This window comes from Pogona vitticeps, chromosome 3 (genome assembly GCF_051106095.1).
Source record: "Pogona vitticeps strain Pit_001003342236 chromosome 3, PviZW2.1, whole genome shotgun sequence".
Taxonomy (NCBI): domain Eukaryota; kingdom Metazoa; phylum Chordata; class Lepidosauria; order Squamata; family Agamidae; genus Pogona; species Pogona vitticeps.
Window position 1 is genome coordinate 117591792 of NC_135785.1, and position 27278 is coordinate 117619069.

A 27278-nucleotide genomic window follows, 5' to 3' on the forward strand; every position below is an offset into this window, starting at 1 on the left:
AGACCTTTTCAGAAGGAAGATTCAATTTTTTTTCCTTTTGAATTTATTGCCACCATTCATATATTCTAATTCTTCTCCTCTTTGGTTCATGGCAGTATGAGAATGTCACCGTCTAACTTTTCTTTTGCATTTTTGTTTAACTCCAGGGCTATAACAAGACACTCATGAAGCTGAAGCTGAAAAAGGACCGGATCTCTGATGTGCAAAAAGCTTTGCAAAAAGGGACCAAAGAGCTAGAATTTGAGGATTTTAAGAACAGCTTGAGAAGGTTAATAGCTTAAGAGATCATCAACTTTTCGCTGAGATCTGCCACCAGGCATTGCTTTCATGCTAGAGAGTTGGAATGGAGGGGGGCAGTGAGAGGGACATCCAACTGAAAAGGCCAGGAAGAAGAAAGATTTCAGAAAGAGAGGAAAGCAAGTTAGATAAAAGTACACAATTTTTGTGTAAGAAAATAGATTTGTAAGTGGGAATACTGTAAAAATGGAATGATGCGATTGGGCAGGGTACTGAATTAGTGAAGGAAGCCACACAGTGGATGCTGACAGTAATGCTTTAGAGATAGCTGGGGAGGAACTGGGGCAAGGGGGGAGCAGCTGAAGAATTTACAGTGGGTAACTTCGTCAATGAAGCAGAGAAACATAATGGATTGATCACAGTAATGCAGAGTTCCAACAGTAAAACTGCATTTGATTTTCAAAGGAGTAGCACTGGCTGAAGCATGCAGCAAGTTGTCCATCCAGGAACACTCTTGTTCACAGGCTGAAAATAAGGTGGATTGGTTCCATAGTTTCATTTTTTAATAAAATCTGATGTTTTCTTTTAAAGTCATTATGAGTTATAGCTGGGAGGAAACACACCAGCTGAGTGGAGCGGCAAAGGGATTTTTTTTTCTTTTGAGGGGCGGTTTAATTGACCGTGCTGTCTTTCTAATATTAGGACAAAGAATAGGCACAGTAGCTCTGCAACCCAGTCTTTGTCTTAAATCCATGGGGGGGGGGTGGGGGGTGGAAAGGACAAGGCAGTTATCAGACTCTGACAGAGAAAAATCTGTAGTTCAAAGCACTGAATAAAGCAAGGTGGAGGAGTGAGGTTCAATACAATACAATAAGTTTATTTACAGTCCTTAGACCAGTCACATAAGTATAAAACCTTATAAAACCTTAAAATTTCTAACTTTCAATATTCCATTAGAACATGTTGGCATACATACAACTGGGAACGGCAATCTAATTGGTATTTAACTTCCGCAATCGAAGAATTGCTACACAGAACCTCGCAACCCGACAGGTGATCTGGACATCAACATCTGAGAGAAGGAACTCTAGCCTATTTCCCTCCGAACGTCCTGGCAATCTATCTATTAAGGGGGTTATAGTCTCTTTTCGCACTGCTTCATACAATGGGCAGGTGAAGAACATGTGCTGTATGGTCTCGATCTCCCTCAGGTGGCAGGAGCATAACCTTTCAGCAAAAGGGGTATTTTTATACTTCCCTTCTAGTACAGCAGAGGGGAGGGCCAAACACCTTGCCAGAGTAAAGGCTCTTCTAATTCCTTTAATTTCCAAAGATGTTAAGTATTTGGCCGGTACCATACAATTTTTGATGTAAGTCCTTGCTGCCATATTTTGGATGCTAGAAAGGTCTGTTTGGTATTCATTGTCCTCTATTCTTTGTTTAACTATTTGTTTTGCCTGCTCTATTCCAGAGGATATAAGCGCCTGAGGTGAGAGGCCAATTTTCCCCAAGTAGCCCTGGACCGATTTAACCCACTTAGATTGATAGTTATCTTTAAATAATAAGGAAAATAGGCCTTTTGGATTTGACTGTCCCTTTAGCCACATATATATAGATTGAATTCTAATCCAGGCTTCTACTTTAAGGCATCCTGTTTCTAGCCTTATCCTTGCATTTGACACGCATCTTGGGACCTGGAGTATAGTTCTTAAGAATTTGGATTGGACTATTTCTTGTGGTGCGAAGTGAGAACTGGGTGGCCCCATGAATGAGCCGTACAGCAGCTGGGCTAATGCCTTTGCTCTATACAATTTGAGGGCTGCTGGTATGAAGGACCCTCCTTGGGAGAGATGGAATTTTACTATACTATTTGCCGATCTTTCTCCCTGATCAGCCACAAATTTACTATGCTGAAGCCTAGATCCTGAGGCCTGTAATACTACCCCCAGATATTTGAAGCTGTTCACCTGCTCGATACTGTGTCCATTTATTTGCCATGACCTACTCTTGGGTCTCTGTCCAAAGGCGACTATCTTGGTCTTCTGATAGTTAATCGTTAATGATTTATATTCACAGTATGAGGCAAGCTTCTTAAGTGCCCTCCTCAGCTCTATGGGGGTTCTGGATAGAATTACTGTATCATCAGCATAGAGTAAGGCTGGCACTGTTCTATCTGTAAGTTTAGGTGAATGGAGATTGTCGGTGTTAAGCCAGCTTGATAAGTCGTTTATGTAAAATATGAATAATGCTGGTGCCAGTAGGCAGCCTTGCCTAACACCTCTGTGCGTTTGCACAGATTCCGTGAGGTGTCCCTGTCTGCTGCACCTGACTCTCAGGTATGTTTCTTCATGTAGGGCCCTGATTAGATATAGAAGTCTTTTGTCTATAGATGAGTTTGATAGATTGTCCCAGAGGTGTGTTCTCGATATAGAATCGAATGCTGATTTAAAGTCCACAAAGGCGGCATAGAGTGATGTTACTCCTTTGGCTGAGTATTTCTCTATAAGATGCTGTATAATTAGGCATTGTTCTGTTGTGGATCTCCCTGGCTGAAAGCCTGCTTGTTCTGCCCCAATGATATTTTCTACTTCAAGCCACTCCAGGAGTTTGTCTAGGAGGTGCCTTGCATATAGTTTGCTTATAATATTCAGCAAACTTATTGGCCTGTAGTTGGCTGGATCTTCCCTTTTCCCTTTCTTATAAAATGGGACCACTGTGGCCGTTTTCCATGATATTGGGATTTGGCCTGTGTCATTAATATGGGTGAAGAGAGGTGCTAGAAAGGAGCCCCACCATGTCTTGTTTTCTTTTAGGAGTTCTGGTGGGATGCCATCAAGGCCTGGGGCTTTTCCATTTTTTAACTGATCTATATGAGCTATTATTTCACCTGGGGTCACCGGGGGCCATTTGGGAGTGCTTCCAAGCATTACTGGAGAAGGGGGTACAATGACATCCTCATACATACTTGTAAAGTGGGATACCCATTTATCTGGTGGAATACAAGAGGATAATGGGTGTTTGGGCTCTGATAGTCTGCCTGAGATTAGTTTCCAGAAAAGGGATGGATTTTTGGCTTTTGCTGCTTCAATCACCTTCCTCCATAGTTCTCTCGTGTGTTCTCTTTTACTGTGATGTATCTGCTGTTTGTATTCTTTCTTATGTACCAGTAGTTTTAGGAGGGCCTCTTTTTTGACATGGTCTTCTGCTCTCAGGTATTCCTGGTATGTCTGATTAACTAATTGTTTTGCTGCCTTACAGCTTTGGTTGAACCAAGGTTTGGATCGGTTATATGAATTCTGAAGGTTTCTGCTATATGAATGGGTGAGATGTGGCTGTAATTGTTGTAGGAGAATTTCATATTTATCTATGGGATTCCAGTGGACTGTCTGGCTTCCTACTGGATTAAGGGCATCAATCAGATTTTTCGAAGTTAAAAGTTGTTTTAAATTTTGTGCCAGTTTAGGTGACCATCTTACTCGGCAACCCACTCTTTCTAGTGCTGTAATTTCAGTATGATATCTTGGTTCTGTGTCTAAATTTCTGACGTTTAGGTGGAAACTTAGATGTAGGGGGAAATGATCCCCCTCCATGTAAGGAAGTACTTGGAGAGTTTTGACCATGGAAAGGAGCCCCCTGCACACCAGGATGTAGTCAATTGTACTAGCTTTAGTTGCTGCCATAAATGTATATTTTCCTGGAGTATCACCTGTGATTGTGCCATTTAAAACTGAGAGGCCCAGTCTGTAGGCAAATTTGTACAGACAGGCCCCGGCATAATTTGCATGTTGGTCCTTAGATGCCCTCTCCTGATTCAGGGTCCCCACATTATCATTTCTTATGTTGGCTATCATCTTAAATTTGGTTCCCAGATAGTCATCATCTGGTCCCATACGGGCGTTTAGATCCCCACCAGTCAGGACCAGAGCATCCGGATGTTCTATGATAAGCTCTCTTACATAGTTTTCAAGGTCTGTCCAGTTTCCTTCTGTTTCAGCTTTTCTGGATGTGGGAGGTAAGTATATGTTAATAATCAATAGGGTTTTCATACTTCCTGTAAGTACTACTGCCATGGCCAGCTGTCTCAGGGGGGGTTTCATCGTAGATTTCACTTTCAGAGCCGTTGATACCAGGATGCTCAGTCCCCCCTTCAGTCTCCCCGGTCCGCGCCCTGGGATTGCCTTTACCATGAAAGAGTTGAAACCATCTAGAATTATATCTTTGTCAGACCAAGTTTCTTGCAAAAGAATGATGTCATATTTGCTACGAAAGAAAGGAGTATCATGGGTTTGGGAGATACATCTGGTCCAACCTGCCACATTCCATGATAAAAGTTCAATTTTAGATGCAGATGTTTGGTTGCTTTCTGGAGCACACCGTGATTCTTGAGTGTCTGGTGCCTCATTTCGCTCCTGAATGTTCAGTTGTTCTGCCTTTGGGGTCATTTCCCCTCTTGTGGCAGAGAGCATTTTAATGGGGTTCCCTTCCTTGTATAACGTTAGCTTCTCCAGAGCAGGCAGGGATACATCTGATGACTGACATCCTCTGTAGGTGAGGGGAGCAACTGGTGTGGGAAAAGGATAATCTTTACAGGCCCAGTCTTTGTTGTTTTGATTTCTTTGTGTCTCTCTGCTAAAGGGATATCTTTCAGCTCTACCCAGGTAGGTAGTCGTTGTTGTGTTTGGAACTGTGGTATCTTTGTGGAGTTGGACTTTTTGTTTGTTTTCCCCCCATGCAATATTCCTGGACAAAGGCTTCTTAAGATGTTTATATTTTTTGCCTTCCAATAGTCAGTTCTGGGGATAAGCTACTAAAGGGGCATATCTATTGCCCATATGCCACTCAGAGGTGGAGTCGGAAATAGTTCCCATCGAGCAGGCTGGATGTAACTTCTCTTTGTATGGATGGTATATTCTATTTTTTCTGGAGGATGTAATACCTTTTGAAAGATGCCTTGGCCTTGAGAGCATTTTCACCTGATTACTCTGGTTTTTGATTTTGCTTGTAAGATCACGAGGCTTGTTAATTGGGATATTGTTTGGGAAGGTTGCAACATTGATCTGCGTTTCCTTTCCTCTGCCATCTGATTTGGTTTTGGAAGGTGATCTGTTGTAAATGGTGGAAGCTTCAGCCCTATCTCTGTACAGGTCATAGCTAGGGTTTTCGGCTGTTATCCTCCTTATGGAAGCGGCTGTGGGGCCATCTCTTTGTTCTGGAACCTGAATTTCTCTGGATGTATTTGTTAGTTTGTAGGTGTCCAATTTTGTGATCGGTCTTAGGTTGATATTTGAGTAAGTTGTATGTATTCCCCATTTGAAAGATACTGCTATTTTTTCAAACTTGTACAACAGGCTCCAAAAATGATGGGCCTGTTCACTATTGGCGAAGATCAAGTGCACCCTGCCTCTTAGTTGCCCGGGCTTCCTGGGATAGATGCAGTAACATTTTGTGTTCATTTGAGCATCCCAATCCTTGCCCAGAATTTCTGTTATTGTCCACAATACTTCTGAGTTGGAGGCCCAGGTGCCATTTGGTTTTCTTAGTGGCCAGTTGTAGATGGTGATGTGGTTCACAGGCTTGAGTGATGGGCTTTCAGCAGGGGTGGACCCTTCACTGTCTGAGGTTGCTGACCATTGAGGTTTTTTAATCTGTATATTTTCCTTGCATGTTGTCACAGCAAGTGGATGCTGGGGATAGGGTTCTTCTGGGGTGTTTCCCCACCATTCCTCTATGGTTATTAGCTCTAGATTAGAGGATGTTAGGTCAGGTCCCTCTGTGTCCTCTGTGTCCTCATTTCGCTCATATGGATCAGCCCAGGCCTTTGGGGTCTTCCCAGAGATGGACATTCGGTCTTGAGTTGCTTTTTCTGATAACTGTGGGTAACTCTGACCTTTAAAGGCTAGGGAGTTATCTTTGTGTGTTTGATCTTTTGTACCCAGCTCCTTTTTTGCCTGAAGTCCTCTCTGTTCAGTATTCTGAGGGTTTGAGGGGGGTGCTGCTTTTAAAATCCCCAACTTTATCATGTCAGCAATGCATTGTAGTATTGCTTTAGTATCAGCGATTTCTTTCTTTAGATCATGCAGATTATTGAAAATTGTCTGGTTGGATTTAGCTGAGAGGAGACACTGATCACGTAGTTGGGTGTAAATAATCCTAGTTTGTTCACTCTCGGGCCCTTGAGCATCTTGGGGGCCTACTGTTCCTTCCATATGGTTCTCCTTAGGCCCAGGTGTTGATAGATTTAAGTATTTATAGAATGATTCCATAGAGGCAGAGAGAGCCTTCTCTAGGAGTTCTGGGTCCAGAGACCAATTGCCAATTTCTCCTCCGGAGTGCGGAGTTCCGACTGCAGCCCCCTGGTATGTCTCTCCATTACTTATGCCTACATTGTCCGTAGTAAGTGGGGTACTTGATGTAAATTCCCTCAGCGGCCTTTGATTATAGGAGGGTACATGTTCACGTTGATCTGAGACCACACAGAAGTCTGCTATAGATTTCTGATTTCGCTTTTTGGGAGCCTTTTTTAACTTGCCATAGGGTTTTTTGGTCCTAGTGGTGACCATAGTTATACTCCACAAATTAAGCTTATTTAGTGTCCCCTTCTACTTCTGCAGGTGCAAACTACCACTCAAAGGGAGAAGAATGTGGGTTTCACAGTTACGGTCAGTAGTAGCTGTATAAAAACACTTCTTAGCTCCGGTAAACACTCAAGCATAAACCATTAAAGGGCAGGTTGTTCCACCCGTTCCTTGGAGGACTTTTACTCACTGTGAGTCAATTGTAGATTGACGGAGTCAGCGGATCAGCCCCTGCTGTATGCCAAACAACCCCCGAAGGCAGATGGCTTTTCTTAAACAAAGTAAATGTTTTTCTTGCAGACTTGATTCAAGCAGGTGCTTACTGTCCGCAATAGCGGTGTTATTTTCTTCTGTTTTCTTCCCAAGGCTGCAGTTGTGTAATTTTGTCGTACAGAGGTATTTCTAATATCTCTCGGCAGCTCCAGTGGTCATTATCTCTGTGTTTACTTTTACCAAGGTTAAAATCATGCCTTCAGCCAAGAAGTAGAATAGGAACTTCAACTAAACAAAAGCTATAAAAACCGTATAAAATTACATAAAATAAAGATAAAATCACCGCTGTGTAGCCATGAGCGTCTTGCCTGGCTGAGCCGGAACCGGAAGCCGGAGTGAGGTTCTCTTTATGTTGGTAGTAAAGATGACAGTGGGACATGGTGGCACTGCGGGTTAAACCGCAAAGCCTCTGGGCTGCAAGATCCAAAGATCAGCAGTTCGAATCCACGCAATGCAGTGAGCTCCCATCGCTTGTCCCAGCTCCTGCCAACCTAGCAGTTTAAAAGCATGTAAAAATGCAAGTAGATAAATAGGTACCACCATGGTGGGAAGGTAACAGCATTCCGTGTCTAGTCGCGCTGGCCACGTGACCATGGAAACTGTCTGCGAACAATACGCTGGCTCTATGGCTTGGAAACAGGGATGAGCACCATGCCCTAGAGTCGGACATGACTGGACAAAATGTCAAGGGGAACCTTTACCTTTATCTTTTTAAAGATGACAGTATGGAGCAAAGCCCCCCCTTCATGATTCATGAAAAATAACTTATTTAAAGACATTTTTAAAACATCAGAACCTCTCTGGGGAGCCTGCAAATACATCTGGGGAAGGAGGAATTCTCTTCCCCCCCCCCCCCAATCCAGCTATATCACATCCCACTGGTGTGAACAGAATGTAGCAGAATATATACCAAAAGAGGTAAAAGGTATAGAAAGCCCATTATAATTCTGGTTGACTTTGAAAAAGCAATGATTTGGCAATGCAAGGAGCCCTCCCTTTGAAACAGCACTTTCTCAGGCTCTCCCAATTCTTTCCTTCCTTAGGCTTGGTCATGCTGAGCATGAGATCACAGCAGCCTTTGCAAAGTTTGATGAAGACGGTAACCAGATTCTTGATGAGGAGGAGCAGAAGAGGATGCGAAATGACTTGGAGGAGAAAAGAGTAGGAATCAAGGGGAAGGGGTCAATTTTATATGCACTGCAAAGTCCCTAGACTGTGACATGTTGAGGGCGTGTTGCAAGATCAGTGTTTAGCAATACTTTATATGATGAGAAGGTTTCTCTTTGGGATTTATGCTAAGGAAGATGGCGAGCAAAGGGATGGAAAGACGGACAAAATTATTGGCTTCAGGCTGTAGGTGAGATCACTCACCTGTAGGTGAGTTACAACTCCCAAAACTGGCAGTCAAGTTGGTCAAACTGGGTGGTAGATTCTGGGAATTGTGGCTCAAAGAAGACATTTCTAGATTCTGGGTGAGGTGTTGATGGATGAGCAGTACCTTGTAGCTCTTGGACCTGAAATATATTGATGAGCTAGGAAGAAACAGGAATCAGGAGGGAGAAGCCGTGGGAAGTTGTAGAGTTGGGATGGTGGTAGGAAGTTCAAGTACTGTTGTGGCATAAGAAATCATCAGAGCAAATGGGATGGTTGGGAAGCACTCATGAGGCTGAGAGGTTTCATGATCCACCTAAAGGATGTGTTCCTGCACTTAGAATAATTGGTGTCAGAGCATCAAAAGATCCTCACTACAAATCAGATATTTTTCTTCCTGCAATAAGTCAACGAAGAACAATAAAGAAGCATTGAGGTAGAAATAGCAGCAGCCCATGGTCCCTGCGAGAGTGAGTGACTCAACCCACAACTTTGGGATGTCACTGCAGGAATGAAGCACAATTTGACTGCGATCCTGAGTTTTAAAAAATATCTAAACGGGCAAAAATAATGAATCACTTTTCATTTTGCAGATTGCATTAAATGCAGAAATTGAGAATCTCGGGAAATCATTCAAGAGCAACAGTTTGGAAGACACCCTTGCTTTTGCAGATGCAAAGAACAATCAAGTGAACAAATCTAGCATGGTGTCTGAAGAAGCATTCCAAATGTCAGTCTTTTTATTTTAATTTATTACTAATCAAAGACAGAAATCAAAACACATGAATAGTATGTACCCTGAGAAAAGAGAGAGAGAGGGAGAAAGAGATTAAGATCCTGGTTGATTGGTTGATTTTGCAAAACTTATTTCATCTCCCTCATCCCATGTAATCTTAGCACCCCCTACGTGTATGAAATAAAAAGAGAAACAGAAACCCAGAGGCATGCAGGGAATGGAAAGCGTTCAGTTGGTACCAAAAGATTTATAGCATAGAAGGCAAAAAGAAGATATCACTGTGAGAGATGATACTGCTGAGAGGACTCTCCCACAACCTGTGGATTTTTAAAATCTTTGCCAGTAATGTGCACATCATCTTCAATTATCTTTCTTCTAGCATAACATCAGCAACATTTAGTACTTTCTTGTGAAATACATCTTTGTTAAATCTAGATTAGAACTAGATAAGCCCAGCCCCTGGAGACCAAATTGGAAAACAGTAAACTCTTACTGTACACATGCTGTAGCACTGTAGCACTGAAGCACTTACAGTACCCAATATATCCAGTCAGGTCCCCATTTAGCCTGGGAAACTTCCAACTATTAGTGAGAAGAACAAATATAACAATGCCTTTCCTGATGATAAATTTCAGGGAGGCAGCCCTGTTAGTCAGTTGCACCAAAACTAATAGAGGCCCATGGTGTTTTTAAGACTCTTTGGCATTTTGCAAAAGCTTATGCCAAACGTGTTCATTCTAAAAGTGACACCGGACTGTTTAGTTATTTTGATACATAGCTCTAGTTTGGGCAAAAAAACATTTGGCAGACAGGGTTTGACCACTCAGCTTTTCCAATATGTTTTTTTTTTCTTTAAATATCAGTAGCAAAATACAAAGATGAGGCTCCAACTGTGTATGTTGGGCATCCTTTTCACAGTGCAGCTTTGGTCACGTATACCAAGACATAACTGGTTACATTAGAATAGGGATGGGCGTCCCTTTTTGGACATGCATTCACATATACATTCAGAAGACTGGGACCCAGACCCTCACTGAGGCTGCACTGCATTTAGGGAATAACCTCCCACCCCAAATTTGCCCAGACCTTTCACTGAGGATTTTCAAGAGACATCTTAAAACATGGTTATATAAACAGGCCTTCCCTGACTTTACATCTACAGGGCGCAATGGTTAACTCAGCACTTAAGTCACCAATTTCTTGCTTCTATTGATTGTTTTATGTTGCTGTTGTTTTTTGTTTAATTGATGCTATATTTATTTAATTTTGAATAGTTGTCACGTTTATGCAACTATGATTTAATGTTTGTTCCTTTTGTTGTGAACTGCCCAGAGTGACCCAAGTAGCTAGATAGGCAGTATATAAATTGAATTAACAACAACATGCAAAAAATATAACTTGCTAGCTTCCAAAAACCCATGGAATCATCAGGTAGAGAAGGTATCAGAAAATGACAAAGTCAAGATCTTGTGGGATTTCCAGATCCAAACTGATAGACACTTTCCACATAACACACCAGACAGTTTTAGGTATCTGTTATATACTGTATTTTTTCATTTATAACATGCCCCCATTTATAAGACAACCCCCCCCCCCATTTTCTAACCCAAAAATTATGAAAATTTAGCTTTGAGGATTCAGCCTCTGGGCTCAGAACGTTGGACATTTTATCTCTGTTGAATCTTGAGTCTACAGACTCTACCTCCAAGGAGGTGTGTTCCAACTGGTTTGTTCAGGATCAGCTGACATCAGTTCCATAAGGCTCGTGACTGGAGGAAGCTAAGTCTCCTGACTTTAGGAAACGAAGCCTCAAAGGAAGCCTGTTTACAGAGGCAAGGTACCATATTTTTTCCATATATAAGATGCCCCCATGTATAAGACCCCCCCCACTTTTCTAACCCAAAATTTCTTTCATTGCAAGAAAGTGAAGAGGGAAGGCACGGATCAAAGCAGGAGTCGCTTTCCCCCTCCATTTTCTTTGCAAAATGTGGAGGGGAAAGCAGGGATCAACACGCTTTCTACCTCTACTTTCTTTGCAAAATGTGGAGGGGGAAAGCAGCTCTTTGCAAAGAAAGTGTAGGGGGAAAGCAGGAATCACTTTCTCCCTCCACTTTCTTTGCAAAACGTGGAGGGAGAAAGCAGGGATCAAAGCACTTTGATCCTTCCCCCCTCCTTACTTCTGTGTATAAAATGACCCTCAATTTTTGCTCTAATTATTTTAGGAAAAAGTGTTGTTTTATACACAGAAAAATACAGTATGTGCCGTTTTGTTCTCTCTTCAGTTATCTCAGCTTACCTCCGTATAAAAGACGCCCCTCAATTTTTAGGGTAATGATTTTAGGAAAATTTCTTGATATTGTTCCCAGTATTAAAGAATACCAAGCACCGTCAATCAAAATGATAAAAATATTGACTGGTATTACCGTATTTTTCCATCTGTAATGGTTTTAGGAAAATCATTATAGATGGAAAAATACGGTAATACCAGTCAATATTTTTATCATTTTGATTGACGGTGCTTGGTATTCTTTAATACTGGGAACAATATCAAGAAATTTTGCACAGTACTATAAGCAGTTGCAGATCTCAAAAATCACACCATCAGAGCTGCCAAAAAATGGCAATATTAGGAACAGCACACATACTGCACTGATATTTAACAGATATGTTTTGGGTTAAAACTTGAATCTGCTATCATCATCATCATCATCATCATCATCATCATCATCATCATCATCATCATCATCATCATCCCATTGAAATAATGCAGGGCAGATAGACACACATCTGAAAGTCGAAAAAGTTGATATGTTCATGTACAGGACTGGTTTAAGACAGGTTGAGTCAATAATAGTGCCATTCAACCAAGGTAAGGGGTATAAAGTCTCCAAAGTCATTTGGAACATTTCTGCCCATTGCTAGCTGGAAAATAGAATGCAATATTATATTAAATAATCAACAATTTCCTGTCATATCTGGACTCCCCAAATCTATCTGAAACAACTACTTCACTCTTTCTAAAGGTACAACCAACTCTGTGAATCTCCGTATCTGGATTTGTCCATTAGTCTGAGTTCATCAGTCTGAAACAGATCCATCAGAATCAAGGTTTAAATTCTGTTTCTAGTAATAACTATCCAGTACACAGAAGTAACCAAACAATTCACTGACACAAGCCATGTAACGACTATCTTTACCTGAGCCATGTAGAACTAGCCTACTTCCTTGCCTTGTAGCAAATCTTGCGTCATACCATTAAAGAGGATTTCCAAATATTCTTGCTGTCTTTCACAGACTTCTGCAGCGGGTGCTACAGTTGGAGCATTCCGTTGGTAGTATCATACCCAAGACTGAAGCCCTGGTTGTTAAACTGGAGGGTCTGGAAAGAAGCAATCTAAAGAACAAGGACCCAGTGATTGAGGTATTTAAGCAGGAGCTAGGAGGCCAACATAGCTACTTTTTGCACTACAAACCCTACATTAAGTGGCGAGGGTCTTAGATTAGATCACCTCCATATATTGCAACTTGGACTCAGAAACGGAAGTAATCTAGTAGAATCATATAATTGGAAGGGGTGTGTGTGTGTGTGTGTGTGTGTGTGTGTGTGTGTGTGTGTCAAACAAATGGCCTGAGGAAGGACTTCCTCTTAGTATAAAACAAAAAGACCAGACCAGTACATGAAAAGTGAAAGAAGACCAATGATGTACCCCCTGAAAGAACCCAAAATGAAAGCCATATGAGAATGTTTGCTGTGCATGTCTAGTACAAATCCCCTTAAACCAAGACATGCTACCCTCACACCCCTTGCTTTCTGTGAAAATTACCTTTTTATATGAAATCAGAAGGGGGTTTCGAGCCCATTCCAGATGCAATATGAGGGGATAGTTCGGAGCCTGCCACAAGTTCTAAGGAATGGCAGAGGGCCCCTAGGGCCTGCCAAAGTTGGCCGTTCCTGGGATGCACTGTTGGTGATCAGTTCATTCTCCTGAAAGGAAGAACTTTTGGCTATTATTATTTTGACAAATGAGAGGGTCTGAGCATCTAATTTACTACCATGTATGTAATGTTGGAGGAATGGGGGACCTTGCAAGCCCTTGACTCACCACTCCCTTTTCTAAACCTCTGGATAAGTCTTTTCTCCCTTTTCCTTGCCTGCAGCAAGAGCAACTCAGCCAAGGAAGCTCAGTCTCTCAGGAAACAGGAGGAAGCACCAAGAAGGAAGGTGGATTAGAAGCAGGAAGTGTTCAGGAGTACAACATCAATATGAATTCTCTGAGCACCAGCAACGCCGTCTACCCCATCCTGCCCAAGATAGAACTACTGGGCTCTCAGATCCCCAAGAATATCCAGCTGCAATCTAACCTGAACTTTTAGCCCACATATGGGGAATAACAATACTGATCACCATCCCTGCTCTTTCGCGGCATATCAGCTAGTCAGGGCCCAGCCAGGTGTGGTTTTAATTGTACCTGTGAGGTGACAGAGGGTGTACAACGCGGATCAGAAGAGCGGAGGAAAAGCACACCCACACACCATTTTCCTTCCTTCCTCCCTCCCCCAAAAAAGTGGCCTGGTTTATTGTATTTTATTTTTTATTGCATTTTTTAAAAACATTTGCAGCAAAAAGTGCTGGCAAAGCTTTGCCAAGGGGTGGACTAGATCTCTCCTCTTCTCACAGTGATGCAGCCTGTGGGGTCTCTGTGTCTGCTTTCAACAGAAAAAGCAATGGATTTAGTCCCAAACATGGGATTCAGTTCCATGGAGTTACATCGGGTTTGGCCCCTAGAAGAGGTATGCAAGCATCCACCACCAGGTCTGTTCATTTGGCTGCCTCTGATCAATTCTGATGGAAAAGAATAAATATAGCCTCTGGGCTTTGGAAATGTTTCAGAACTTGGCACACATTTTTCAGAACTAGGTACAGGTTTTGCAGCAAGCTTTTTTATGTTTGAAATTGATCCCATTCCTAGCCGAATCCCAGGAAGTAGTCTTGATTCAGAGTTGCCACTTTGGAGGAAATAAATGTAACTACTGTCTGTTCTGGATACTGCAAAAATAATGTGTTTGGGAATATCAGAGCACCTAGGAAGCTGCCTTATACCACCAACTCACACAGGTTATCCCATCTCGACATGCTGTATTCTCAGTTTAGAGGGAATCGACTGGGTTTCAGGCAAGATGCTTTCCTAAACCTACTTAGAAATGAGAAGTGAGATGTTCTGTATGCAAATTATATGCTCAAACACTGAGCCACTGCAATTGATCAATACAGCACCTAAAATTCTATGTTGACCAATTATTAACCAGGCTTAATCTAGCTTATCTTCCAGAAGTAATGTGGCATGTGGGGGATGGCATGGCCATATTTCCTACAACTACTTCCAGAAATAGATTAAGAGGATGCAGGTAAGAGGCAAGGAAATGAATAAAGTTTGCATGGGGTGGTAGTTGCCTACCACACATACACATGGCAAATTATGGCCAGAATCCTATTACAATTTACACTTGTTCAGCAGAAATTATGCAATTTCTCCTACACAAATCTAAGTCACAATAGGAATCTAGCTATAATTTGCTATGTGTATGTGTGATAGGCAACCAGCACTTCAGTGCAAGCTGTAGTCTTGGTGTCAAGTTGCCTCTCATTAAAAAGATGCTGTTTGTATTCCTAGGCATGCGCCCACTTATGCATATAGGAAAGCAATGATAATGAGCTGTAATTTGCTACCAAGACTTACACAATTTCCCTTACACACAGCAACAGGATTCTGGTCTGCATGTGACAAATACTTAGGTATCTATTTTGCCACATGGGCATATGGTTGGAATCTGTTGCCTGGGTGCCAAATTAGCCACTGCAGAAAGCATATTGTAAGAAGGCGTTCAAAAAAGGCAGTATTCAAAACTGTCCTTTGAGTTTTCCCGATCTCCCATAGCTCCCAAAACAATCTGTTTTGTGATGGGTCATAAGAACGCTTCGCATGCATTCTGATTCCTCAGACAGGGACCTGGGGGTCACTAAAACCCTAACGTGTTTTCTCCCAATGTGCTGACTACGGTGTCTGATTTGACCTTCAGGTGAAACCTTTGCACAGTTTCCTGTCTTTTGACACAGACCCATTGTCTTCTCCATGAAAAAGAACAGGTGTTTTGCATTTACAGAGGTCTGAATATACTAGTCCATTATATTTCTTATGGGAACGTTTGTTGATCTTTGGCAAAATGATCAAAATATTTAATGAACAAAATATTTGATTTAAACTCAGAAATAAGTGCCAAATTAGCAGAAGAGAATTAGACCCATTCACTCATTCATATTAGCTATCCCTCATAAGCTTTCAGAATTGTTGCTTTCTTCCACAGTCTGAACTATCCTAATTCTAGCTGCTGTTAATAAACTGAGAATTAGTTCAGCATACTGGGTTTTTTTCTGACCAGTGATTTCAACTAACCCAGTAAACGTACACAGCACTCAAAGAGGCAACCTTTAAAGGAGAATTTCATATGTTGTTTGATAAGGTAACTTGCACGTCTCTCCCGAGAGAAGCCAAGTGATGTACAGGACTGTGCACAGGATTAACTGAAACCCAGGCCAGACCCACTGCGAGCACCTGCCATGTAATTTTCCTATACCCCCTCCCTCGCCCTTGTGTGATTCCGAAGACAAAGTCCCTCTGCTCTGGTCTCTTGTTGAGCATTTTGCTTGTGAGCGCTAACCATCAGCTTAAAGCATCTTCATACATTGTATAGATGTCTTGCTTGCCTCATTTCAATACAGCTCCATTTTGTGATGTCTTTGACATACCATGCAACATGTACGTGAACCAAAATGTGCATCTCAAAAATGATCGGTGACTAGATTAGATCTGATGTCCCTGCAATGAGTGATGTGCAGTTATTATCTCTCCAGGCTAGTGTAGCAGCCATTTTAAGACCTTCTTCCTATATGGCTTTTGCTGTGCAGTGCAGACATCTGCTGTATTTCTCATTATGGTGTCTTGTATTCCTGTAAGAGCATTATACTCCAAGTGATATGACATAATGTAATTTGGAAAGAGTAAAGTCTTTTTCAGGGAACAATGTGTATGTGGTCTACATAGTTTTCTTCCCATCTCCACCACTTCCTTTCTCCCTTGATTGTACAGAAGAAACAAAGTTTTTACTACAATAGTGGCCAAATAAATGATTGCTTAACTGGTCAAAACCGTATTCCATAAGCCATTACTCATGGGGGACGAAGACAAACAAAACAAAAAGTTACAACTTTTGAACGGGTTGTTGAATGAAGACCGCATTTGGTAGAGTGATTGTAGCCCATATGGGCTTGCTCTGTGCTAAATTTGGAGAAGGGTAGACAAGTATTTTTAAAGTTATAATTTCTGTGTGTGTGTTTTTTTAAAACCCTCTTCTCATCCAGTAATTATTTTTAGATGCCTATTGCTGCTTCCTGGAAAGCAGTAAAAGGATTCTTGATTTATTATTATTATTATTATTATTATTATTATTATTATTATTATTATTATTATTATTATTATTATTATTATTATTATTATTATTACTACTACTACTACTACTACTACTACTACTACTACTACTACTACTACTACTACTACTACTACTACAATAATTAAACATGAATCGGCCTGGTCTTCTTCTGTGTCAGGATTTTGTTTTGTTTTGGCAGCAATTTAATCCACACCAGTTTCTAGTATGTGTAATGGTTTACCTTGTTGCAAGAGAGCAACAGGGGCATGTCCAGGGATGGTGCTGGAGGTGACCTCTTCATTGGGTGTCTTATGGAACTGGGCCCAGTGTGAGCTCTCTGCTTTCACCCTCCACAAAGTTCTTTGAAATTTTCTAAAGTGTCTCCCTACTCTAGTGCTATGGCCGATCATTGCTGCATTTGCTGGGTTAGAACAGCTTTGCTGCTTACTTAGCTTGGCTTTCCATGCACCCACCCCTCTGACCACTTATCTTGATAACTTAATGCACTAGCAAGCCAATGCAATTAAACTGTGGGAATGCATGAACCAGGGAGAATAAGCTTAATGTTTTTCACTGTAGATTGGAAGGGAGCAAACATCTGGGGGATCATTTCTAGGATAACAGAAGAGTGGCCCTTGTTATAGCAAAGCACAAATGTATTGCATGGAATCACATTCTACTAAGCTTTTTCTGCCAAGTTGATTCCAATTTATGATGATCTTTAGGTACAGAGTATTCACAAGTAGTCTACTGTTGCCTTCTTTTGGTAGTGCTCTGGGACTGTGCAGGTCGCCCAAGGCCACACAGCCTGGCTCTTCTCCCCGGAAGCACAGTGGAGATCTGACCTCCCAGCCTCTGCAGCCAAGTGCGCAACTTGCTGAGCTATCCAGCCGCCTAGCAGCCTCTATTTGGGTGCTATTGCTATAACATTAAAATACTTAGATTTCTGAGTTCAAGGTGGTTGAGAGACTTCTCTCAACAAACCACTAGATGTCCCTGTTGCACAAACCATAGCTGCATTGTACACTTGCCTCTTGCCAGTTTTTCATACCTTGCAACAACATTTGCAGAGTATTTTTGTAACCCATGTTTTGCATAGCAGTTATAATGTGTCTCTAAGTTTTCACATGACTTTGCCATGCGGTTTTTCAGATCCAGCCCATTTCTTTCCTACCTAAGTAGTGTCCTGCACATTAAACTATGGTATGCTTTAAAAAAAAGTTAACCAAAAGAAAAAAAAATGACTGAGCTCTTTAAATCAAACCGAACCTGAGCTGTAGCTTGCTGTAAATTCCTGTGTTCTTTTGATGTTTTGAAAATAGAATAGGAAAAATAATGCTTATCCAAAGAGAGCGTTTATTTCCCACAAACTCACACACCAGCATCTGCACTGATTATGGTGGTGCTTTCCCCACCATTCAGATAATAAAAAATATTGTCTCCACAACATCAGTGCTTTTTCCCATATATTCCCAAGGCTTTTTTTGTTGTTCCTTCTAAAGGTATACATTTATTTTGTTTTGTGGGGTGGAGTTAAGCACTATGGGGCTTCCAGTGAAGATTTCAGGGGTGAGTTCTGCATCCTTTTAATTAGCATTTCATTGAAAGTAACAGTGAAGCTCCAGATTCCCACAACAGAGCTGGTCTCCAGTAACATGGCTGTTTAAAATGTAGGATGGATATGAATCCTGGAAGCCCCACAGCCAACTGGAATAAAACAGGACCAATGGGTGGTGGTGGAACGTCTGCCCCAGATAAGGCAGACGTTTTTTATATATATGTACTTGGTTTAGGCGCCATAAAGCATCTCAAATGCAATGGGGTTTGTTTCTGAGCAAAGCCTTTGTCCTGCAACTGAGTTGTATCATCTGACTTTTGCTACTAACATGCAGCAATAAGAAGCTTGTCAGAGTGACATTGTAGGTGGCACCATAGCAAAACTGACTTATTCAAGGGCACACAGCACAGTGAATCTTCCTAATGGCTCCTAAGGAACCACTTCCCCATGTCTGGCCTCGGGAGGCTGTTTCCCACAGTTATTTTACTTGACATTTTGGCACATCATTCTGTGATACATTGTCGCGCACCTCTGCACATGTGAGGCTTTAGCGTAGCCTGGAACTGTTCCGAGGTTTTGTGTGGTCTCCCCAAGCACAGAGAGCCCATAGGTGCTGACGTGTACAGTATACAGTTCAAACCAAGTCACAAAAATCATGTGGGGGTTGTGTGATCCCTTTGTATGAATGTAAGCGAGGCTCACCCAAGCTGGTTTCTGCTGAGGTCCCATCTCCCTTGTCAGATCCATCCCGCTATTCATCACCATTTGCAAAAGGTAGGGAACGACAAGAAATCGGAGGCTAAATGAATAAACATCCGTCTGCACTACCAGAAAGACTGGTGGTAACCTTTTTTTGTAGACAGGACACAGATAGTACATTCCAATTTAGAATCCAAGAGAAATCTCGCTGTGCAAGCTCTTCTCACCCCTCTCCCTCCCATGGAGATGAAAGTGTGTTTGCTGGTTATGGATAAAATCAGCTAGTTCCAGCAATGGGGCTGAACCCCTTTCCCAATTTGTGACAGACCTGTGCATTCAAAAATGTAATGTGCCTTTCAAGCAGAGAGAGGTTTTTTACTATTTTTTAGCCATTTGCAGTAGAACCTTGGCAGCAAAGTGGATAAAAATCAATAATTTCTTAAAAGCAAATGGATCTGAATCAGTTTAAAATAAAAATTGATTTTTTTAAAAAAATTACATTATGATTTAAATTGTGATTATTTAAATCAAATCCACCCCACTTGGCATGTCGAGATGAGAGCAAAAAATTAAATAATGTCTACAAAACACAAAGGGACATGGTGGCGCTGTGGGTTAAAACGCAGAAGCTTCTGTGCTGCAAGGTCAGAAGATCAGCAGTCGTAAGATCGAATCCACATGACGGAGTGAGCGCCCGTCGCTTGTCCCAGCTCCTGTCAACCTAGCAGTTCGAAAGCATATAAAAATGTGAGTAGATAAATAGATACCACCTTGGTGGGAAAGTAATGGTGTTCCATGTCTAGTCGCACTGGCCACGTGACCACGGAAACTGTCTATGGACAAACGCTGGCTCTACAGCTTGGAGATGGGAATGAGCATTGCCCCCTAGAGTCAGACACGACTGGACTAAATGTCAAGGGGAACCTTTACCTTTACCTTACAAAACACATAGTTGAGTATATTTGTACAGTGGTGCCTCGCAAGATGAGTGCTTCGTTTTAAAACGAAATTGCATAATGATGAAGTTTTTGTGATCGCGAAAGCGATCGCAAAATGATGTTTCCTATGGGTTTTTTTCCGCTTTGCGATTATTGGTTCCCTGCTTCGCTAACCGATTATCGCAAAATGACAATTTTCACACAGCTGATCAGCAGTTTCAAAATGGCAGCCGGGTAAAAATAATGGCCACCTGCTGTTTTCTGGGACGGATTCCTCGCTGCACCGACAGCGAAAATGGCCGTGCTATGGAGGATCTTCACTGGACGGTGAGTTTTCAAGCCCATAGGAATGCATTAATCATTTCTATGGGCTTTTAAAAATCGCGTTACGATGTTTTCGTTCTACAGCGATTTCGCTGGAACGAATTAACATTGTAATGCGAGGCACCACTGTACTTTTATTCAGTCTGGGGCAGCTTGGACTTTCCTCCTGATAACCTGAGTAACTGCCTGTCACACATACCCAGTTCCCCAGTTTATTTTTCTACACACCCAGGTTCCCTTTCAGGCATGACATGTACTTTTCACTCTTTTTCACTGCCACCAGAGGATATGTTTCTCTCTGTACCAAATATGACTATTAGATCAATGTTGTCCAATATAACAATATTTATTTATGGGTTTGTAGGTAAATCATATAAAGAAAATCATGGATGGTCTTTTATTATTCATTCAATAAACATTCCTTTGATTACATTTATGTTAGCTTATGTTGATTCACTTTAATCAATGTATTTATATATTCAACTCTTTATTTCTTAGCACTTTTAACTCTTTCCAATCTTAACCACATAAACTTTCTAAGACTTGTCCTATTCATACCTCTTTTTCTATCTATTACTCTTCTCTCTAACACAACCATGGCCCTAACTGTCTAAACTGTCAATAACTGTCTTTCTTTCTCTTTTTTTCTTGTTCCGCCCCTCCTGTCATGTCATTGGCTCCCACATCAGAGCTCTGACCTGACTGACAGGAGTGTTCTGAGATCTGTCCATCACACTGCCCCTATCTAATCTTCCATGTTGCATCAATGCTCACATCTTACTTGGGACTAAATTGAAAGTTAGACATGAAAAGGACACATATTATTTGCAGAACTCAAGGCCCAAATAGTAAAAAGGTGAGGAGAATGTCAAAGGTGAAATCCTCCTCAGAGTAAGATGTTGAGACTTTTGGAGTTTTCTTAGACCTATTTTCATCACAAGTCACAACTCTGAACCTGAGGCAATTAGTCTTACAGAAGTTGCTGATGTCAGTAAAACAGATTAAAGGTGACTAACATAAGTGATTTCAAAATCATGTGCAGCCCAGTCTATCATATTTGGGTCACCCAAATAAACCTTGCCTATGTGAAGTAAGTGACTGTATGGTACACATTGCTGAAATCCTTGATCAGCCATGAAGTTCACTGAAAATTCAGAAAGAAGAGTACAGTGGGGTCTTGACTTGAGAACTTAATCCGTATTGGAAGGCGGTTCTCAAGTCAAAAAGTTCTCAGGTCAAATCTGCATTTCCCATAGGAATGCATTGAAAACCATTTGATCCGTATCTGCTCTTTTCCGTCCATAGAAACTAATGGGAAGCTGCTATTCTGCCTTCGACCACTAGAGGGGGATATTTTGTTTCTTTTTTTCTTAGGTCAAGAAAGGTTCAGGGAAGGCAGGGAAAATACAGTCCAGGCAGTACAGTACCAGGCAGTCTGAAGAGTGTCTCCCAATCCACTCTCTAAACGCTGGGAGGAGTGAGGAAGCAGACAGGCACCCTTTTCACTGGCCAACAGTTAACTGAAAGTTCACATTTTGCACTTTCCCTGCCTCCCACGTGGGGTTTTTTCAGTTCTTAACTCAAATCTAAGTACTTAAGTCAAGTCAATATTTTCCTATGAGAGTGGTTCTTAAGTCAAAATGTTCTTAACTCAAGCCGTCCTTAAGTCAAGACCCCACTGTACTGTAATTTTATCTGAGGAAATATTGTGAATCCTCGAAAGATGAGACATACACATAACGAACCAAGCAATTGATAGTTTATCCACTTACAACTGGCTGGCTATACAGCTTCTCTCAGCTTCATTTTTGCCACACCTCATGTGACTCTAACAGCTGCATGAGGCACAGAAACACAGCACTGGGACTGGTTTTCCTCTCTACCACTGCTTCCTAGTAAAATGTTCATCTGTTGTACTTGCATGTGTCATGCGGCAGTTAAATGCCTAAAAGCCCTGCCAAGGGAAAAATATACGAGCAGCCCAATTGCTAGCTCCTCACAGAAGGAAAAACACTGAATTATTCCAGGTGGGATTGCTCCTAACTTCATTCTATGGGGACTGCAACACAAAAATGCTTCTTTGAGGCAGGTGCATGGGGTCTAGTAGCATCTGCTGAAATTTCCTCCCCTGCAAAACAGTTTAACCTGGTAGCTACCTTTGCCTCTAAGCATTCTAGAAATGGTTAAAGAAATTAACCCAGTGACTCTCTGCCAACGTTTGCAGTATCACATCCTCTCCCGCCCTAATCAGGCTACAGCAAGAGGAAACAGCCGCCGCTCTCTGTAGCTCTTTCCTCAGGAAGGAAGGCATGTCAGAGGCAGCTCCCAGGCTTCCATATATACAATAAGCCAAGTGGGTTTGTTTACTGTGCCTTTTAAAAATATCTTTGTTCCCTGATCTTAAAGGACACTGTGACATGTTTGGCTTACGTGAGGTCATGTGTTCTAGGTAGAGAGCAAACAGTTCAAGTTATCTTCCCTGTCTCCAGCGATACTGAGGAACTGTGCTGCTTGACTCTCTCTCGATCCCTTCTGATTTTTGGATCTCCCGATTGCATTTTCCAAATAACTAATGCCAATGACCCTTTCTCTGCCTATGGTATCACCCTAACAGTGGATTCAGGAAGGTGGTTAAAGAGTGTTCAGGGTGGCCAAATCCCTTGATGTTGACCAAGCAGGTAACCCTCTTTGGGCATTCACATGAGGTATCCAGTGAATATATGAGGAAGGGGAGTGTACTAACTTTGCCCTCCAAACACTGGTTTGGTCATTTTCTCTTTGTGGAAGGCAGGAAGTGAAAGAAGACAGGCTCCTGTACCCCTTTTTCCAGACATTTGTGGAGCACAGTATGTGTTGACAGAAGTGTCTTTTACTAATAAGTAAAGTCAGAATTCTAAAAATGGACATTACCAATTGTGGTACGGAACTCCTGTTTTGGAACAATTAATAAACATTATGAACTTGTGCCTTAGCTATTACACACTGTGTTTCCTGGGACTCATGTGCTGAACCTATGAGTGCCAGTGTGCTCTTTGTCCAGTTTTCTTGGTGCCCACTGAGATTCCCTGCCCTTCTCATTTAGTCAGCCCAGGCCTCTGCAAGACATGGACAGCTGTGCCAGACAACACTCCTGCTGCTAATACTCTTGGCTATGATAAAATCATATTTATCCCCAATGAAGGGACTGACTGGCTATGATTGACTAAGACCTTGGGCCCAGGTCTCTTTCTTAGGCTACTTAAGATGACATGGGCCATTTGGGCCTGAATAAATTCTGCTTATCAGGATACTCAATGCAGTGCGAGACTAGGAGGCATGGAAGAGGGAAACCAATGGTTGCATTTTTCTCACCACTTCTCCCAAAAGCCAGATGTGTTGGGAAAGAAAGACAAGGCATAAATGTTGTTGCTGCACTTGCTCATCCCATTGCCCAATAAACTCTGCTATGAGCTGGCAGAGACGATCTCCAGTGTGAACCTCGAAAAACCCCAAAGGGCATCTCTGGGAAATTTCAACATTCATATGGAGCTCTGTTGGTGGGGCCACCTCAGGGTTTCATGACCACCATGGCAACCATAGTTGTTGTTGTTTAGCCATGTCTGACTCTTCGTGACCCCATGGGCCAGAGCACACCAGGCCCTCCTGTCTTCCACTGCGTACCAGAGTTGGGTCAAATTGATGTTGGTAACTTCGGTGATGCCATCCAACCATCTTGTCCTCTGTCGTCCCCTTCTCCTCTTGCCTTCACATTTTCCTAACACCAGAGTGTTTTCCAGGGAGTCTTCTCTTCTCATGAGATGGCCAAAGTATTGGAGCCTCAGCTTCAGGATCTGTCCTTCCAGTGAGCGCTCAGGGTTGATTTCATTCAAAATGGATAGGTTTGTTCTCCTTGCAGTCTAGGGGACTCTCAAGAGCCTCCTCCAGCACCACAATTCAAAACCATCAATTCTTCAGCGGTCAGCTTTATGGTCCAGCTCTCACTTCCATCCATCATGACAGGAAAAACCATAGGTTTAACTACACAAACCTTTGTCGGCAAGTTGATGTCTCTGCTTTTTCAGATGCTGTTGAAGTTTGTCATCGCTTTCCTCCCAAAAAGCAAGTGTCTTTTAATTTCGGGGCTGCTGTCACCATCTGCAGTGAACATGGAGCCCAAGAAAGCAAAATCTGTCACTGTCTCCATCTCTTCCCCTTCTATTTGCCAGGAGGTGGTGGGACCAGTGGCCATGATCTTAGTTTTTTTGATGTTGAGCTTCAGACCATTTTTTGTACTTTCCTCTTTCACCCTCATTAAGAGGTTCTTTAATTCCTCCTCACTTTCTGCCATCAGAGTGGTATCATCTGCATATCGGAGGTTGTTGATATTTCTTCCGGCACTCTTAATTTCGGCTTCAGATTCATCCAGTCCTGCCTTTCACATGATCTATTCTGCATATAAATTAAATAAGCAGGGGGACAATATACAGCCTTGTCGTACTCCTTTCCCAATTTTGAACCAATCAGTTGTTCCATATCTAGTTCCAAGTGTGGCTTCCTGTCCCACATGTAGATTTCTCAGGAGATAGATAAGGTGGTCAGGCACTCCAATTTCTTTAAGGACTTGCCATAGTTTGCTGTGGTCCAAACAGTCAAAGGCTTTTGCATAGTCAATGAAGCAGAAGCAGATGTTTTTCTGGAACTCTCTGGCTTTCTCCATAATCCAGCGCATGTTAGCAGTTTGGTCTCTAGTTCTTCTGCCCCTTCAGAATCCAGCTTGTACTTCTGGCAGTTCTCAGTCCACATACTGCTGAAGCCTACCTTGCAGGATTTTGAGCATAACCTTGCTAGTGTGTGAAATGGGTGTCATCAAAGTGTCATCGAAGCAACCAACATAAATTTGACACAATTCTGGGAGGCAGTGGAAGATAGGAGGGCCTGGCGTGCTCTGGTCCATGGGGTCACAAAGAGTCAGACACGACTGTACAACTAAACGACGACAAAAGCCTGCTTCCAGAAGAAAGGAAAAGACACAGGTGCCAAACCCTGGGGATCACTTGTTACCTAAAGTGTGACATCCTCAATGACAGGACATATTTTCCCTATCAATAGCTTAAATGACACTCAGGAATGAATAATTTTATGAGCATCTTTGAAGAAAATGGGTAGTTGAATATTAGTAAAAGGGGGCCTTGAAGGTTTTCAGAATAAAGTTATTTTTAAGCTTGTGAACAGTTTCGTCTTCTGCAGGAGGTAAACCCTGAGTTTGCACAGGAAGAAGAGGCGGAGGCGGCTCTGAACGTTTAACATGAGTCTTTTTATTGTCCAACAAACCTAGTTCAACAGCTTCAAATGGATCTAATAAACTTAACTCTGGTAAGATCTGGCAACTACGCATTTTTACATCTGGCGTCCTCAAATCACTTCTCACAGAGGGGCCAGTCCAAACCGTTCCTGATCGGTCCTAGGTCTCAGGGAGGTGCTCCTCACGGCACAAACTGTCCCACAGCATGGGTGTCGTGCCCAGTCTCCCTCGTGTTGTGGATGGAGTAAAGAGGGACTGGGACAGATCACCCTCCATCCCCCACGATGATTGCGAGGATATACCACCACGGTCCATTCCAGTGGCTCTAATTCACCCTCTTTTGTAGGCAAACCCTTAGGGTCCGGCAACAAACCTCCTCCAATCTGTAGGTTTGGAAAGTCTTTCATCAGACCCGTAGCACTTTCTTGCCCGAATACCAGCTCAGTTTGTACTCCTCGACTCTTTCTTTCTGGTTGTCCTCCGTCCGTTATAATTCTGAATGTTCGCACGCTCTCCTCCTCCTTTATAGCCTCCTCCCAGATAATTAAGTCCAACTCCTCCCACCCCCTTCGTCAGCTAGACACACCTCTAGTGACTCTTTGCATTAAACCTCCTCTTGTCCTGTCTCCACCAGTATCCCTTCCACGCATCCGCGGCTTTCCTCAGGGATATGATCGGTAGAGGACGGCACGCTAGCCTTCGCTCCTTCACAAAGTTCCTGCTCACTCCTCTAGGTTCCTTGCTCAAGGCCCCCTGAATTACTGCCTGACACGCTATCCACTATGACACCATAACTGTCAAAGGGTCATATAAAACACTTTCGACCCTCAACTTGACCTAACAGGAAGATCCATACTGACCAGATGAAGGCTCAGCCTGACTGTTAACTGTCTCTCAGTTTGCAGAGATACAGACCAGATTGTGACCTCATTCTGACATCAGAGGATTCTGACCTATAGCTAGACTGGTTAGGAGACTTGTGGAAGCTGCAAAGAAAGCAACTTTATCAAGCTCTCCTTGGCATGTGATGAGCTTGCCCAAGGTGACACAGGCCAGCTCTTCCTCCTTGAAGGCACAGTGGGAAATCCAACTCCCAAACTCTGGCTCCACAACCAGCCTTCATAACAATACCCAAAGAAACCTTTAGTGTGACCTGAAAGCCAGCTTCCAGTAGAAAAACAAAGACACAGATCTCAAACCCTGGGGATCACTCATTACCTGAAGTGTGTCATCCTCAGTAACAGGACATATTTTCCCTATCAATAGCTTAATTGACACTCAGGAATGAATAAATGCAGGAGCATCTTTAAAGAAAATGGGTAGTTGACTATTAGTACAAGGGGGCCTTGAAGCCTTACAGAATAAAAATTTTAAAGCTCCTGCCCACTCCTCTAGGATCCTGGCTCAAGGCCCCCTGAATTCCTGCCTGACACTCTATCCACTATGACACCATAGCTGTCAAAGAGTCATATATAACCCACCTTCAACCTGCACCTTGACCTACCAGGAAGATCCATCCTGACCAGATGAAGGCTCAGCCTGACTGTTAACTGCCTCTCAGTTTGCAGAGATACAGACCAGATTGTGACCTCATTCTGACATCGGAGGATTCTGACCTATGGCTAGGCTGGTTAGGAGAATTGTGGGAGCTGCAGTCAAAGAAAGCAACTTTATCAAGCTCTGCCTGTCATGTGATGAGCTTGCCCAAGGCGACACAGGCCAGCTCTTCCTCCCTGAAGGCACAGCAGGAAATCCAACTCCCAAAATCTGGCTCCACAACCAGCCTTCGTAAGAATACCCA

General features: G+C 42.4%; 1 protein-coding gene across 1 annotated transcript in view; it reads left to right on the plus strand.

Moving 5' to 3' along the window:
- The window catches only part of PKD2L1 (polycystin 2 like 1, transient receptor potential cation channel), a 44275-nt gene extending 30077 nt beyond the window's left edge, over positions 1-14198 (plus strand). Inside the window, exons 11-15 of the mRNA XM_020791196.3 lie at positions 147-268; positions 8129-8246; positions 9050-9186; positions 12487-12613; positions 13351-14198. Coding sequence (XP_020646855.3) covers positions 147-268; positions 8129-8246; positions 9050-9186; positions 12487-12613; positions 13351-13566 — 720 coding nt within the window. The 3' untranslated portion in view covers positions 13567-14198. The remainder of the gene's footprint in view (positions 1-146; positions 269-8128; positions 8247-9049; positions 9187-12486; positions 12614-13350) is intronic.
- Positions 14199-27278: the final 13080 nt, after the last annotated feature.